At 38.5% G+C, this 13,270-nt stretch overlaps 1 protein-coding gene across 1 annotated transcript; it reads right to left on the reverse strand.

Annotated features, from left to right (window-relative positions):
• Positions 1 to 557: 557 nt before the first annotated feature.
• On the reverse strand, positions 558 to 5,275 carry LOC145129424 (uncharacterized). Its single transcript, XM_079064121.1, has 5 exons — positions 4,383 to 5,275; positions 4,150 to 4,258; positions 3,817 to 3,937; positions 3,034 to 3,699; positions 558 to 2,727 (listed from the first exon to the last, which is right to left on the reverse strand). The coding sequence occupies exons 1-5, from the start codon at positions 4,576 to 4,578 to the stop codon at positions 847 to 849; spliced, it is 2,973 nt and encodes a 990-aa protein (XP_078920247.1). The 5' UTR covers positions 4,579 to 5,275; the 3' UTR covers positions 558 to 846.
• Positions 5,276 to 13,270: the final 7,995 nt, after the last annotated feature.

Genomic DNA, 13,270 nt, shown 5'->3' on the forward strand with positions numbered 1-13,270 from the left:
TCGGGAAATCTCCTAATGCTTGTCTTCTGTTTCCTCCCTAGATTTGCTGAACTCAACTTCCAAACTCTCAATCTTTTTGTTGGTCTTGTGAACAGTAACGCATGAACAATATCGTCGTAAAGAGTACGATTACCCCATAATCATATTGCTCTTATACCAATTTGATAAAAACTAGCCTCGAACGACGAACGCGTAGGCTAGGTGCCACCAAACCTTGTAGTTCAAGAAACAGGGGAGGTCTCCAAGAATCAAATACTCAAATTAATTATTCATAACCATAAAAAAATTTCACAAGGTCCAAATCTGTCGAACCCTACCTACCAAAATAATAGCATACCAAAATAAAAAGATAACTATTAAGGAAATAGTAATCATAATTAACGATAAAATATAACTCCCAACTTATTTGCGATGCAGATAAACTCGCCCAAATGCCACGTCGTATCGATAAACCAATATGTTACCAATCCAAACTCCATTTCACCATCTCTAGTCGATAATCAACAAACATTGAAGAACCCAGAGAAAGATCAAAGATTATGAGAGTCAACAAGAAGAAACACAAAAGAACTTGTTTTATATTATCAACCTCTCAAGTTACAGATTCAAAAGTCAATCAACAATTGCATAGCAGCACTAGTACCACAATCAAATAAACAACACTTAGGTCATCATTCTGCTCTCCTCTATAACATATAAATACCAAACCCAAATCACTAATAAAAAAATAAAAAATAAAAATACAAACCAAATCTAACCTACTAATTAACTTTCTTTACAAAAATACTTACACAATCAACCAAAGTCAAACCAAGTGGAAGAACCCAAAAATCAAAACACTTTCTCTCACATAATACTACAATTGCATTTAGATTCTAGTTTTGGAGGTCTCCTATTCTCTTTATTATTAGGATAAACAATACGTGGTTTTACCAAATCAGTTTCCTCATTTGTATTTGTGTTGTTGTTAGGAGGTTTTGTAGTCGTCACCTTTTTGTGTCTGTTTTTCTGAGACTTTGATGATGTTTTTTTTGTTTTTTTGGTTTGAATCTCTTTTGTAGGCTTTCCTATGGCTGGAATAAGTGGCCCTGAAGATGAAGTATTGTTGTCTTCAGTTTGAGAAGCATCTGAATGTTGTTTCTGAATGGCTAAAGTTGCAGCTTCATAGGCTATGTTATGGACTATTGAGCTGCAAAAGAGTATTGTCTCTGTTGCTTCTTCTAGTGTTAGCCTTCTTCCTTTCGTTTTTCCTTCATCTTCGACTAACACCGACGATTCCGATTCCGGTTCCGATTCCGATTCCGATTCCGATTCCGATTCCGATTGCGGTTCCTCTTCTATGTTGTCATCATCTATAGCTGAAGCATTACATTGTGAAACAGGAGGAGAAGCACAACTTTGATCAATTTCTCCTTCCGAAATCACACTCAATTCAACTTCAACTTCTGCAACACAAACACTTACACCTGTATCTTCCTCTTCCTCACTCTCTTCAACATTTGAACATTCATGACCTGTTTGATTATCCACATCTTCATTTTCAGTCCATGTGTCGCTTTCACATGGGGTGGTTTCTTGAGGACATGTTATAGATGCCACGTCAGCAACATCTTTCACTACATGAACACTGGATACCTCAAACGAATCAAGAGTGCTTGTTCCAACACTTGAAGGATGAAAAGCATGACTAGAACTTCGAGAAAAAGATGACACACTTCGTTGATGCTGTTTTTTGTTACGATTTAATCGAGTGTCTGTATGTGTATTTGTAGTTTGACCAAAGTCAAAAGAAGATGAAGCAGATAAACTCCCACGTCCCAAAGAGCTTCTCATGCTATTTGTATTTGTACTATAATATCTCACATATGAAAGATCATCTAAAGAGATACTACTAGCTGAAAAGTTCCCGCTTCTGACAACAATGCCCTTCATGCTATTTGACTTTTTCAAGACTAAAGAGTCTTCAACCTTTGAATCTGAAAAGTCAACAGCATCACTATAACTTGGTTGACTTATGACTTCATGGTTGACTTCTGTCGCTTCTTTAACTACTACATCTTCATGTTGTTCAAATGGACTCAATTCAAGGGATTCAACTTCAACTTCAACTTCAACAACTGGATTCATTTGAGGCTTCATTGTGTTGAATGATTCATGATCTTCATCTGACATGTTGACTTCTTCTGCTTGAGGCTTCAATGATGAATACGAATTTTGGCAACTTTCACAAAGTTTGATTTCTTTTTCTGATTGTATGAAATCATTAGAGTATCTACAACCACATCTAGAACAAAGTAACATATCCTTTAGGGTTTCAACTTCTGTGTCTTTAAAATCATCATCTAAAACTACACAAGTTTCAGTATCACAATCTGCAAGATTTTCAAACCCATCTTTCAAATCACCAAACTGAGGAGTTGGTGAAATTTCATGGGTTTCAATTTCATTCCCCATATCTTCATTCAAAGAATCGGTTTTTTTGAATATAGATACTTGATCATCAAGAAAAGAAGAGGAAGAAGAATCTTGCAACTTTACACATGATCCACTTGTTGCTTCATCATCATTTAGTTGAGTTTCTTGAATTTCATGTGCATAAGTTGTGGGTAGATCAGAACTTGTCACAGAAGAATTCCAAACAGGAGTTGATTTTCCAGCATAAAATGTTGAACTAGGGACACTGGTGAGTAGTGGTCTGAACATATTTTGAGGAACTCTTTTATTATCCTAGACAACAACATTTAAACATTCAGCAACTTCATTATAAAACATAAAATGATACATGGATCATTACTTGATTCATGAATATTGTAAAACTTGATTCATGAAATGTAAGGGTAAAATGGTCATTTAACCTCATTCAGACAACTTATTCATTCTAGAAAAGAAACAGACCTTATCTATTCATCACTTATCATTACCATTCAGCCACTTTATCCATACAGGATTTTATATATGCTAATGATAAAATTTCAAAGAAAAGGGGAATGGAATTAAGTCATTAACATCTACAAAGCAAAAAAAAAACATTACCATTTGTCGAAGTGCCATGTCAAATGATCTTTTAGGAGCAGAGTTAGAAGAAACTGTTCTGTTTGTCTTTTGTGAAAAAGAAGCTTTATTATTATTATTCTGAAATCCACCGAGTTTCCTTGAATTCAACCTTTCAGAGCCATGAACAACAATAACAGATGGAAGAGATTCAATTTCAACATCATCATCAGCAGAAGACGCAATTGACCCTTTACTCCTTGGGCTAAATCTATCTCTATCATGACTATGAGATGAACTGATGCTTCTAGAAGGAGTAGGTGACATTGATTGTCTACTGCTTCTAGAAGCTGGTGAGGACCCACGTACATATGATGCAGGTCTATCAGCCAAAGATGTCCTCAGATTTGGAGGTGCTTCTGTGGAAAAACCAGGAATGTTCGCCTGCCATGCCCTTATCTTGGGTGAAGCTGAGTTTCCTCTTGTTGTCTTCACAGGTGAAATACCCGAAATACCCTTGGTAATAGTGGAACTGGATCCTGTGCTTAATCTTCGTGAAGCTGGAGGTGGTGTTGAAGGTTTACTTGATGGGGAAGATGGTCTCTTTGATCTAGTGGGAGGCTGAAATGTGATATTACTAGATTGTGGAGATGGGGTTAGGCGATTTGGGCTTGGACTACTTCTACTACTTCTGTGATTCTTTTCCATCTGTAGTTAAGTTAGATTACACACATGGATTAAGGGTTATGATGAATATGTTTGAACACATTAGTGTGTGTTAATGAATAGTGATTAGCTTGGGATATAATGATATATAAGACTTACTGTGGATGATCTTGAGAGTGAGATGGGTTGAGCACGTGGCCTTCCCCTCTGTGGAAGAATAACTTGAGTTGTCTCATCATCCAATGAGGAAAACAGAGGGGTATCAGGTGGAGTTATTAACCTTCATTAGCATAAACGAAATTAGTATAAAGTGGAAAGTATTTAACTTGAGATGATAAAGGACATGGAGTTAAGATAGAAAGAGATGTATTTGGAAAAGATAAGTAACTGTCTTTACTCTTGATTATGCAAAAGTTTACATAAACACCAAAACAAATGATCTGATGCAAAAGTTTATATGTAGTTAAAGATAAGAAGCAAATGACTACCAACCATTCATAATCGTTCTTTTCCTCTTCTGTATTGAGGAAGTCACTACTTTCTCCTCTAGTAGCAATGTTTATTCCAAGCTTGTGATCAGAAAAATCGCTCAACTTGGTCACTGCAAAAATGCAATTAGACAAAAAAAGAAGAATGTATGAGCAGCAATAAGTAACAAATATCTAATTCCCATATAAAAGTACGTTGTTTTGAATATCCGCATGAAGAAAAGCTAAAGAAATTACCGAAAGTATCTTCAAAATCATCATTAGACTGAAGCAAGAAATTGTCTTGTTCTCTACTTTGCACCTCATTGAATAAAGCAAGATCATCATCTCTCTCTTTGAAAACTACTCCGTTCTCAAGACTACGACCTCTCTTGTGATTATCAGCCCTTGATTCCCTCCCTGGAGAAAATCTCATTGCTGGTGAAGCAGGCATTTTGGCTACCTAACTCTTTCAACGACCATTGTTCCCCAATTCAATCCCATTCCCGTAAAACACCATCAATTCAATTCCAACTTCTAATTTGATGCCATAAAGCCTCAGAAATCAGCTTATTTCCGATGAAAACACTCCAATTTAATATATATCAACCGTGTAAGCATCAGAAACCTCACCAGCTAAGAATATTTCGAAATCACCAGATCCACTAATAGTTAAAGCATAAAATATGCCCAAATTGTTGTCAAATTCGAACCTAACCACAAGTTAATATTCTCTTCTATTCCTGTACGCCAACCTGTTGACTTACCCGTACGGAAGTCAAATTCGATAGAACGACCACCAGTAAACCAACCTGATTGGACGTAATCACGAAATCAGAGGCAAGTTGTAGTGCAATAAAAGTTTGGAAAGGAATCAGTTTGTCGGATCTGCTTGGGATTTGGGCGGATCAAGGAAATCTGCCGGTGGAATGTAATCAAAATTGCAGTTGAGAAAACCCTAAGAAAAAGGGAAGAAGGATGGGGAGTCACGTGAAGAGAGGTGGAGTGTTGATGGAGAAACGGTGAGAGAGAGAAAGTGGAGGTGATGAAGGTAGCACAAGTGCAGCTGTTGCTTTGCTTCTTTCTTTCTTTCTTTCTGTAATTCTCTGTCCCAGTTCAGCATGTTTGCTGTTCATACTTTTTTTAATCTATTTTTTCAATAAAATAATCATATTACCTTGTAACCAACTTCTGTACAAATATATCATAAACAAATCAATAATACGTTCATGCAATTTAGAAAGCGATATTAATCAAAGTTATTGTATTTTTTTTTTCAGTTAAACTATTATATGTTTGTTAACCATAAATATTTATTTTCGAAAGAAATTTTCACATTGACCGTTTTGATCTTGTATTTTTGGTTCAGTACGTGTTAAAATTAATACGATTTATCATTTACGTATAAAATCATGTATTTACTTTAAGAAATGGCATATGGATTCCTCAAATGTTCTCATTTTTTTATCATTAAAATTTGAATTTAAAAGTGGTTAAGGACGTGACAAAAAAAGAGAAACGGTTGTTAATATCACCTTTAAATCTATATTATGATAACACCCTCTAATATAAACTTATTATTTTGCTAATAAATTTAATTTCTAAAGTACATCTGTTTGATTTTTATAAGATAAAATTTGTTTTCGTATTTTCGTAACATATTTATGTTTTCACATTAACCTACTTGTGTGTGTGTCTATATATATATATATATATATATATATATATATATATATATATATATATATATATATATATATATATATATATATATATATATATATATATATAGGGAGTGGTTCAAATGAGAACCCAAAAAGGTTAAGAATCTTGTATTAAGCTAACTTTTTCATCTCATAGTTTACAAACTACTTGACATTTGTCGACAGACCACCGTCGGACCATCTTAGGACCATCACCGGACCGTGGCTGGACCGCCACCATATTAACATTAAATTCAGTAGCAGTTTTGTATCCATATCCACAACTTAATAAAACAAATATCGTAGCTCCCATTTCCTTGGTAATACTTTTTAGTTTTCCAGCTAAAATATACATAATTTTAGCAAAAATTAGAATTATGTTTAGAAAAAATCAATTTTCCTTTTTCTAAATTATAGATTTATTTAGAAAATATATCGTGTATAAGAAATATTCACAGTTCAACAAACATAATAAATCACTAATACACGGTTTAGTATTTTCATGCATACCTCCATACATATGTAACATCCCAAAAATCAAGGATAAAAAAAATTCATTTATTATAATCAAATCACTATTGTAACTTTGTCCAAACATTGAAAAACATTTCAAATAAAACAATTATCAGAGTTCATTCCCAAAGATCACATATTGTGGAAAACACGGGTGTATGCGCTGCGATCGTCCCGAGCTCTTTTATTTGAAAACTGGAGTACCTGAAACATAAACTGAAAACCGTAAGCACAAAGCTTAGTGAGTTTCCCAAGATACCTCATACCAAACACAACTAAGAACATAACGAGCCCCGCCCACCGAGATACAGTCCCCGCCCACACTCGACTGAGATATGGGCCCCGCCCACACTCGCATAACCATATAATCATATAACATTCAACACATGCGAAAATCACAAAGATAATAGCATACTGTACAATCATCGGGCCCCGCCCACATACAAATCATATATGCATAACCTGATTCTAGCATACAAAATAACCATCGGCCCCCGCCCAACATACATACCAATACATTCACATGCAGGAGTCACGCAAAAAACTAGCATCCTGACATAATAAACTATGGGTCGGCATTGGTGCCTTCGACCCGCTAAACACAGTGAGGAGACTCACCTCGAATGCTGGAGCTCACTGAAAGAAATCCCCAGTTGCTGCTCTGACGACTCCACGAGCTATCAATACCAAAATAACGCCCAATTAGCAATTGGGTTCCAACAATGATCCATAACCCATACTTGGGGTAAAATGATCATTTTACCCTTGACCCAAACATAAATAAAAACTGAGGTCCAATTCGAAAAGATCCACAAAGGCCCTCTAATGGCCCAATTTTCCAAATTGGGCCCAATCCCATATGGGCCTGATCCTAAGCCCATATTTTCCTTAGATACAATTCAGAATACCCCAAACACCTATTGGGACAAACTTGGTCAAAAGCATAAGTCAAAAGTCAAAGTCAACGCCAAAGTCAACGGTCCAGGTGACACAACTCGCCGAGTTGGTCCTTTAACTCACTGAGTTCTCATCAAACCGCAGAATCACGAAGAATCGATCCAACTCGTCGAGTTTTCCCTCATTTTCATCAGAATCGGGACAATCCCAAACCAACTCGTCGAGTTCTCCTATAAACTCGTCGAGTTCTTCAGTCAGCAAACCCACTTAATCTATTAAGCCACTTAATCATCAAGATAAGGCTTCAAATTGCAGATCTAGTCCCTTAAAGCTGTATTGATGAGTAAAGTCTCCAACTTTACTCTTATGCAAGGCTAGAAGAAGCTCAAAGTAAGCTAGCAGAATGGCTTAATGGATGCATGGAGCCCTTAAGACCATAAAGTTGGCACCTTTATGCCAAAAGAGCTCCCTAGGACCCTAGATCTGAAAGGGTTTGTCCAAATGGGACGTCTAACTCCCAACACCACTCCATTTGGACCAAAACATGCAAAAGAACCCTAAGAAGGAGATCTATGAATTCGCAAAGCAAGGTTGAGACTTTTTACCAGAAAAGTGTCGAAAATGAAGTAAGGATTCGAGATCTAGCAACTGTTGGATTAGATGTCTAAGCCCATAACTATTATTGGTATGTACTTGACCCGAGAGTAGCATGGTCCATTTGGGTTGCATATCATCAGGACAATTTGTTCGGATGGACTTTTGAGAGAAGGTTATTTATGGTTTATTAATATATTATAAGTTATAATATATTAATATGAAATCATATGTTTTAATTAGTATCGATCAAGAATTAATTTGGAATTAATTTAGTGATCAAAAGAGACTAGTTAAATCTATGGGGACTAATTATGATAATTAGTTATATTTATATGTGCTGGGCTTATGATCCATGTTGGACCAAGTTTATGTATGGATACATAAAGAGTTGGGCCACATGAACCATGGATCATAAAACCCATGGGTATGGATTATGGGTTATACCCATGACCCTTGGAATCCTACATATAAATAGGTTACTCCATAGCCAAAATCACCACTTCTTTTCTTAGAGAAATATGGAGGTGTTTTGGTGCATGGAATTCTCTCTCAAGAGCCACCTTTGTCCTAGGTGTGTTGTGATTCTATTTGAGGCATTTCATACTATTGGTGCTAAGCTCTTAAGGCCAAATACATCAAGACTTCAAGCCACATAAAATGTATGTTTCCCTAACTAGTATATTATATGGTTTATGTCAAATGCATGCTAGTTATAGGTTTAATGCCTTGGAAACCATTTGCATGTATAATAGAGAAAACATAGATCCAAGGTATTTAGGGTTGTATGTGCACCATAGGATGTTGTAGTATACTAAAACCCAACAACAACTCCTTCTTGTATCACAAACTCTCACCAAGCTTCCCTTCCTTCCAATGGCTTCAAATACACCACAAAAGCACACAAAATGGCTAACAACACTCAAAAATGCCTTAGAGTTTTGAAGTTAGGGTTTAGGACAATGGTGGTTGGAAATGAGGCCAACATATGGGATTTAAGTTGTTTAAATAGGGTGCAAAACCCCGAAATTAGGGTTTCCAAAACCACGTCCAACTCGTCGAGTTGGTCTTCAAAAACACGCACTACCAACACTTCCAACACGTCAAGTTTCTTCCCCCAAAATCGACGAGTTGGCCTTTAGAAATGAGGTTTTATTTCCATAATTGACCTTCTAGATTCCGGATGTTACAACTCTCCCCCACTTAAATTAGATTTCGCCCTCGAAATCGCTCTTTATTAACACTCATATCAAAACAATCAACCTGATGATTATGATCGGAAATTCTTCGCATAAAATAACCTTCCCAAGGTAACCGAAAGTCCTATCCCAGAAATAACACCTAAACCTTCAACCCTTGCAAACCAACTCTACCTTTTGAGACCTAAAATCTATAATGACCTGACTTCCCGGTAGATCGCCTGTGCTGAAACAACCCATGCCCTCTCTCAACGAATAGCAAACCAATCATAACCCTTCCAACTCTGATCATACAAAGGCCTATCCCGATCTACTAGAACCATCCTTAGAATAATTCTTCAAGCCTGGTGAAGAACGAATCCTCAATATTTGAATAAAACCCAATCCTATCTCGCCTGAATTTTGAAACCTACAATCTCAATGGTCTAACTCCATGTTAGACCTCTCACACCGAATTGCCACCAAGCCAACCCCATAGAGTTTTGAACCAAAGAAATGCTTCATAGGGGAAACAAAATCACTGAACATATACAGTTACAGAAACTTATACTCAACAGAAGACTCAGATAATCATTCGAGTAGAAGATTCATCCCTGCAACGGTTAGACTCAAACGAGAGCTGCGCAACAGGGTCAAATCAATTACTCTGAGATTATTTAATCCCGCTATGAGTGACTTAGCATTACCCAAATACCTAGATACTTTTCATACACACGAGAACCCAAATCGCTAATACTGCCCGAAACACAGAAACCGCCCAAAACATTGAAACTGCCTGGAACACTGAAACTGCCCGAAACACTAAAAATGCCTGAAGCACCACGCTGCATCTTGGCTGCTTCCCACAAGCAGCCGAGACCTCCCTGGTCCCAACTTGTCTCCCAACTATCTGAAATACCAAATTTCCGCCCGGCTGTTGAGCCAAACGACACTCCCACAATCGCCTCATGCGACTTCCGAAAGAAAACCTCGACTGACAATAACTACCCAAAATCCACGAATATGCACCTACAATTCACACCACAATCTTCTGATTACCAACACCCTTTACCTAACCGAGATATAAAGGTTCCCCAAACCATCACTGAGACTACCAGTCTCGCACCTGGTCCAACCACCATGTTCCTAATAGTCCAAATAACAAAGCTAATCAGCCTATAAACCCTCTGCATCACACACTGATCACTTACTTAATCCTGTAACTCAAGATCCGAAACCTTGACCCAATGGTCTCTACCAGGTCCCACCTGCATTGCCATAATCACACGGGCCTCGCCCGTGGGTCCCACCCAACTATACCACGGAGCGGCCTCGCCCACGGGTCCCACCCATCTAGAGCTACATAGGCTCGACTCCGTCTCGGACCCCCAATGGTCCTCAATCTAACACAAGGAAATACTCTTCGCCAATCCTGACCGGCATGCCCAAGGCACGAACTGATTCCCCCTTACACTCATGACCACCTCCATCGATATTCTACCTTGGACTGGTGAATGCTACGACCCTATTGCAGTCTTACAACACTTCTTACCAACCATGGTTACCACCCATGGCCTTACCACATCCTAACCATCACAACCCCACACATCTTGATTCGAAACCTGCATCCAATCAGGTGTTTGAGTCATCCCTCGAATTCCAAAGCCCCCAACCTAGACTCAACCACAAGCCTACTATGTATAGTAAAGGAGAAGTCGACCAATGGTTGGAAGTTTCCTGAACCCCCAATTATGCAACCTCAATCTAAACGACCACTTGGGTCGTATCTATTCCTGAACAGGGTGCAAAACTTGCCCTAGTTCCACACCCGATCCAACTCCCAGAAATTCTGGTCGATTCTCCCCTACTTGGATTAGACGGAACTCTTTCTTCCCATAAATCTGATGGATTCCCAACCCATCGAACCTCCTATAGCATGAACCGCCTATGACCTGCGCTTACCAAAACTAGTGTTCCATTACTAGCCAAACTCAGTGATCACCCAACTTCTGAAATCCTAAAGAATACCCTTGAAATCTTAACCAGTCTAATAATCCAATTCACCTCCCATGATACCTTACCAATTCCTTGAGTTATTATGATGGCGACTAACAACAATAACATTTGCCCTGAACCAACGAATCTTTATCCCAACTTCCATTCCTAAAGAGTCACTGAATTCCAACCGACTACAACCCATGCGAATATATAACTCCCTTGACACATCCAATGATCGACAACTCATGCAACTGACACCACTATCTTCCTGCTACCGCTCCTCCCCAGGCAACGGTAAGATTAGAACCCAAAAGTTCCTTCAGAAGCGACTATCGATCCCACCAGATCAAAAGATAAAACAATTGAGCCCCAAATTCATTGGAAAACTAATCCGCTAATCCGGACCAAATATCCTCCAAGCAATACCCCTGAATTTATCCGACATAGACCCGGATCCACAACTGAACACGTTGAAACCCGCTCAACAAGATACGACTCTCTGATGATTCATTGAAGACTCTTCGCATGCAGAATGGCATATATAAAAATCCTCGATAACCCAGACAATAGTAGATAAACGACCGGAGAGAAAACTTATTCAAACCCCATCAAAATTCCAAAGCAATACAGATTCCCGATAACCACCCTGAAGAAGCAGAAGATAGCACACCCGCAAAAGCATCTGAATGAATCCTGACTTCCTCTCCCTGAGGATATGGTGCAATACTCCTCTATGACCTCAAATGACAATGACTAACAATAAGATCATCCTTTCTGAAGGGTTCTAGGGGTCCACAAGCTTTGGGCTCCAGACGAGCCCCCAACCGCCCCAACACAACCTCGACCCGAAAGGCCCCGAGATGTTCCAAGAACTCCAAATTCCCTTCCTTGGCCGAACCAAAGACCATCAAGTTCCAATCCGAAACACTGCGAGAAATCTTCAATGAGATGAACTCCCTCGACCGCGCATCGATTGGCTCAAAACCTGCTACTGCGCCAGAACCAGAATCCGATCCCTAATCCCGAGCTCAACACCCAACCGAACATCATGCAACAGGTCCAAATATTCCCAAGAATCCTCATCCCACAGGTTTTGTAGATTCTCCGAGACTCTCCTCGATTCGAGTATGGATCATGTGCTTCCAGTAGTATGGGCCCAATACTACCTTCCACACTTATTCATACTTTCCTCAAGAATCCTCCCAAATCCTCTAAGTCACCTTCTCAAATCCAAATAACGACACTCGCTAACCAGCATAACAAATCTCACTGAAGCAAACCCTAGGCTTTCCTAGGTTCCCGACCTCACCCTGCCATCAGCTGCAGAAGAACTCCTCATAATGTCAGTTTAGATACCTAATAAACATAATCACACGCAACAAAGCTTAGATAATCCTTCGAGTAACAGTCTCATCCCTATAACGGTTAAACTCAAATGAGAGCTGTGCAATAGGGTCAAATCCGTCACTCTGATATTATCCAACCTTTGCCACATGTGACTTGGCATATTCACTCAATAGCTAACACTCATCACTTACGAGTTCCACAAAGCACGAAGCAAGCAACATTCGTGCAGAAACACTCCAATCCATAGAATAATCACGAGCATCAAACCCACATACTACAACCAATACTAGGAGCTCCCACTCCCTCTCCTAACTGCCTTACGTATACAAATCATACCCAATCCAGCATCCCATGCTTCCTAAACTACATACATCACATATCAGACCATCCTATCATTGGCTAATCAGAACTAGCATGCAAATCTACAAGCTCATACAATAGGCATACAAGGCATCTCTCCTCGCATTCTACCATGCAAAACTGAGCAGATCCTTAGCTCTAACTAGCATGTGATTCACAGATTCATAAATCAAATCGTATCAGATAACTTGTATGGGTATTTTGGGAGAAACTTACTTGAGCTCGACCGATTGCACGCACACCCCTTTCTTTGATTATAAAATTTCCTTTTATTTAATTTTTTATTTTATAAAAATTTTCACCAAACCCTCAGTTTGAGTTCAAGCACACTCGAGAGTATGCCCAAATCCCTCAAACAAAGGCTCTGATACCAACTTGTAACATCCCAAAAATCAAGGATAATTTTTTTTCATTTTTGTTATAAACAAATCACTATTATAACTTTGTCCAAACATTGAAAGACATTTCAAATAAAAAAAATTATCAAAGTTCATTCCAAAAGATCACATATTTCGGAAAACACGTGTGTATGCGCTGCAATCGTCCCGAGCTCTTT

Source organism: Lactuca virosa, chromosome 8 (assembly GCF_052849685.1).
Source record: "Lactuca virosa cultivar CGN04683 chromosome 8, Lactuca_virosa_CGN04683_v6, whole genome shotgun sequence".
Lineage (NCBI taxonomy): Eukaryota > Viridiplantae > Streptophyta > Magnoliopsida > Asterales > Asteraceae > Lactuca > Lactuca virosa.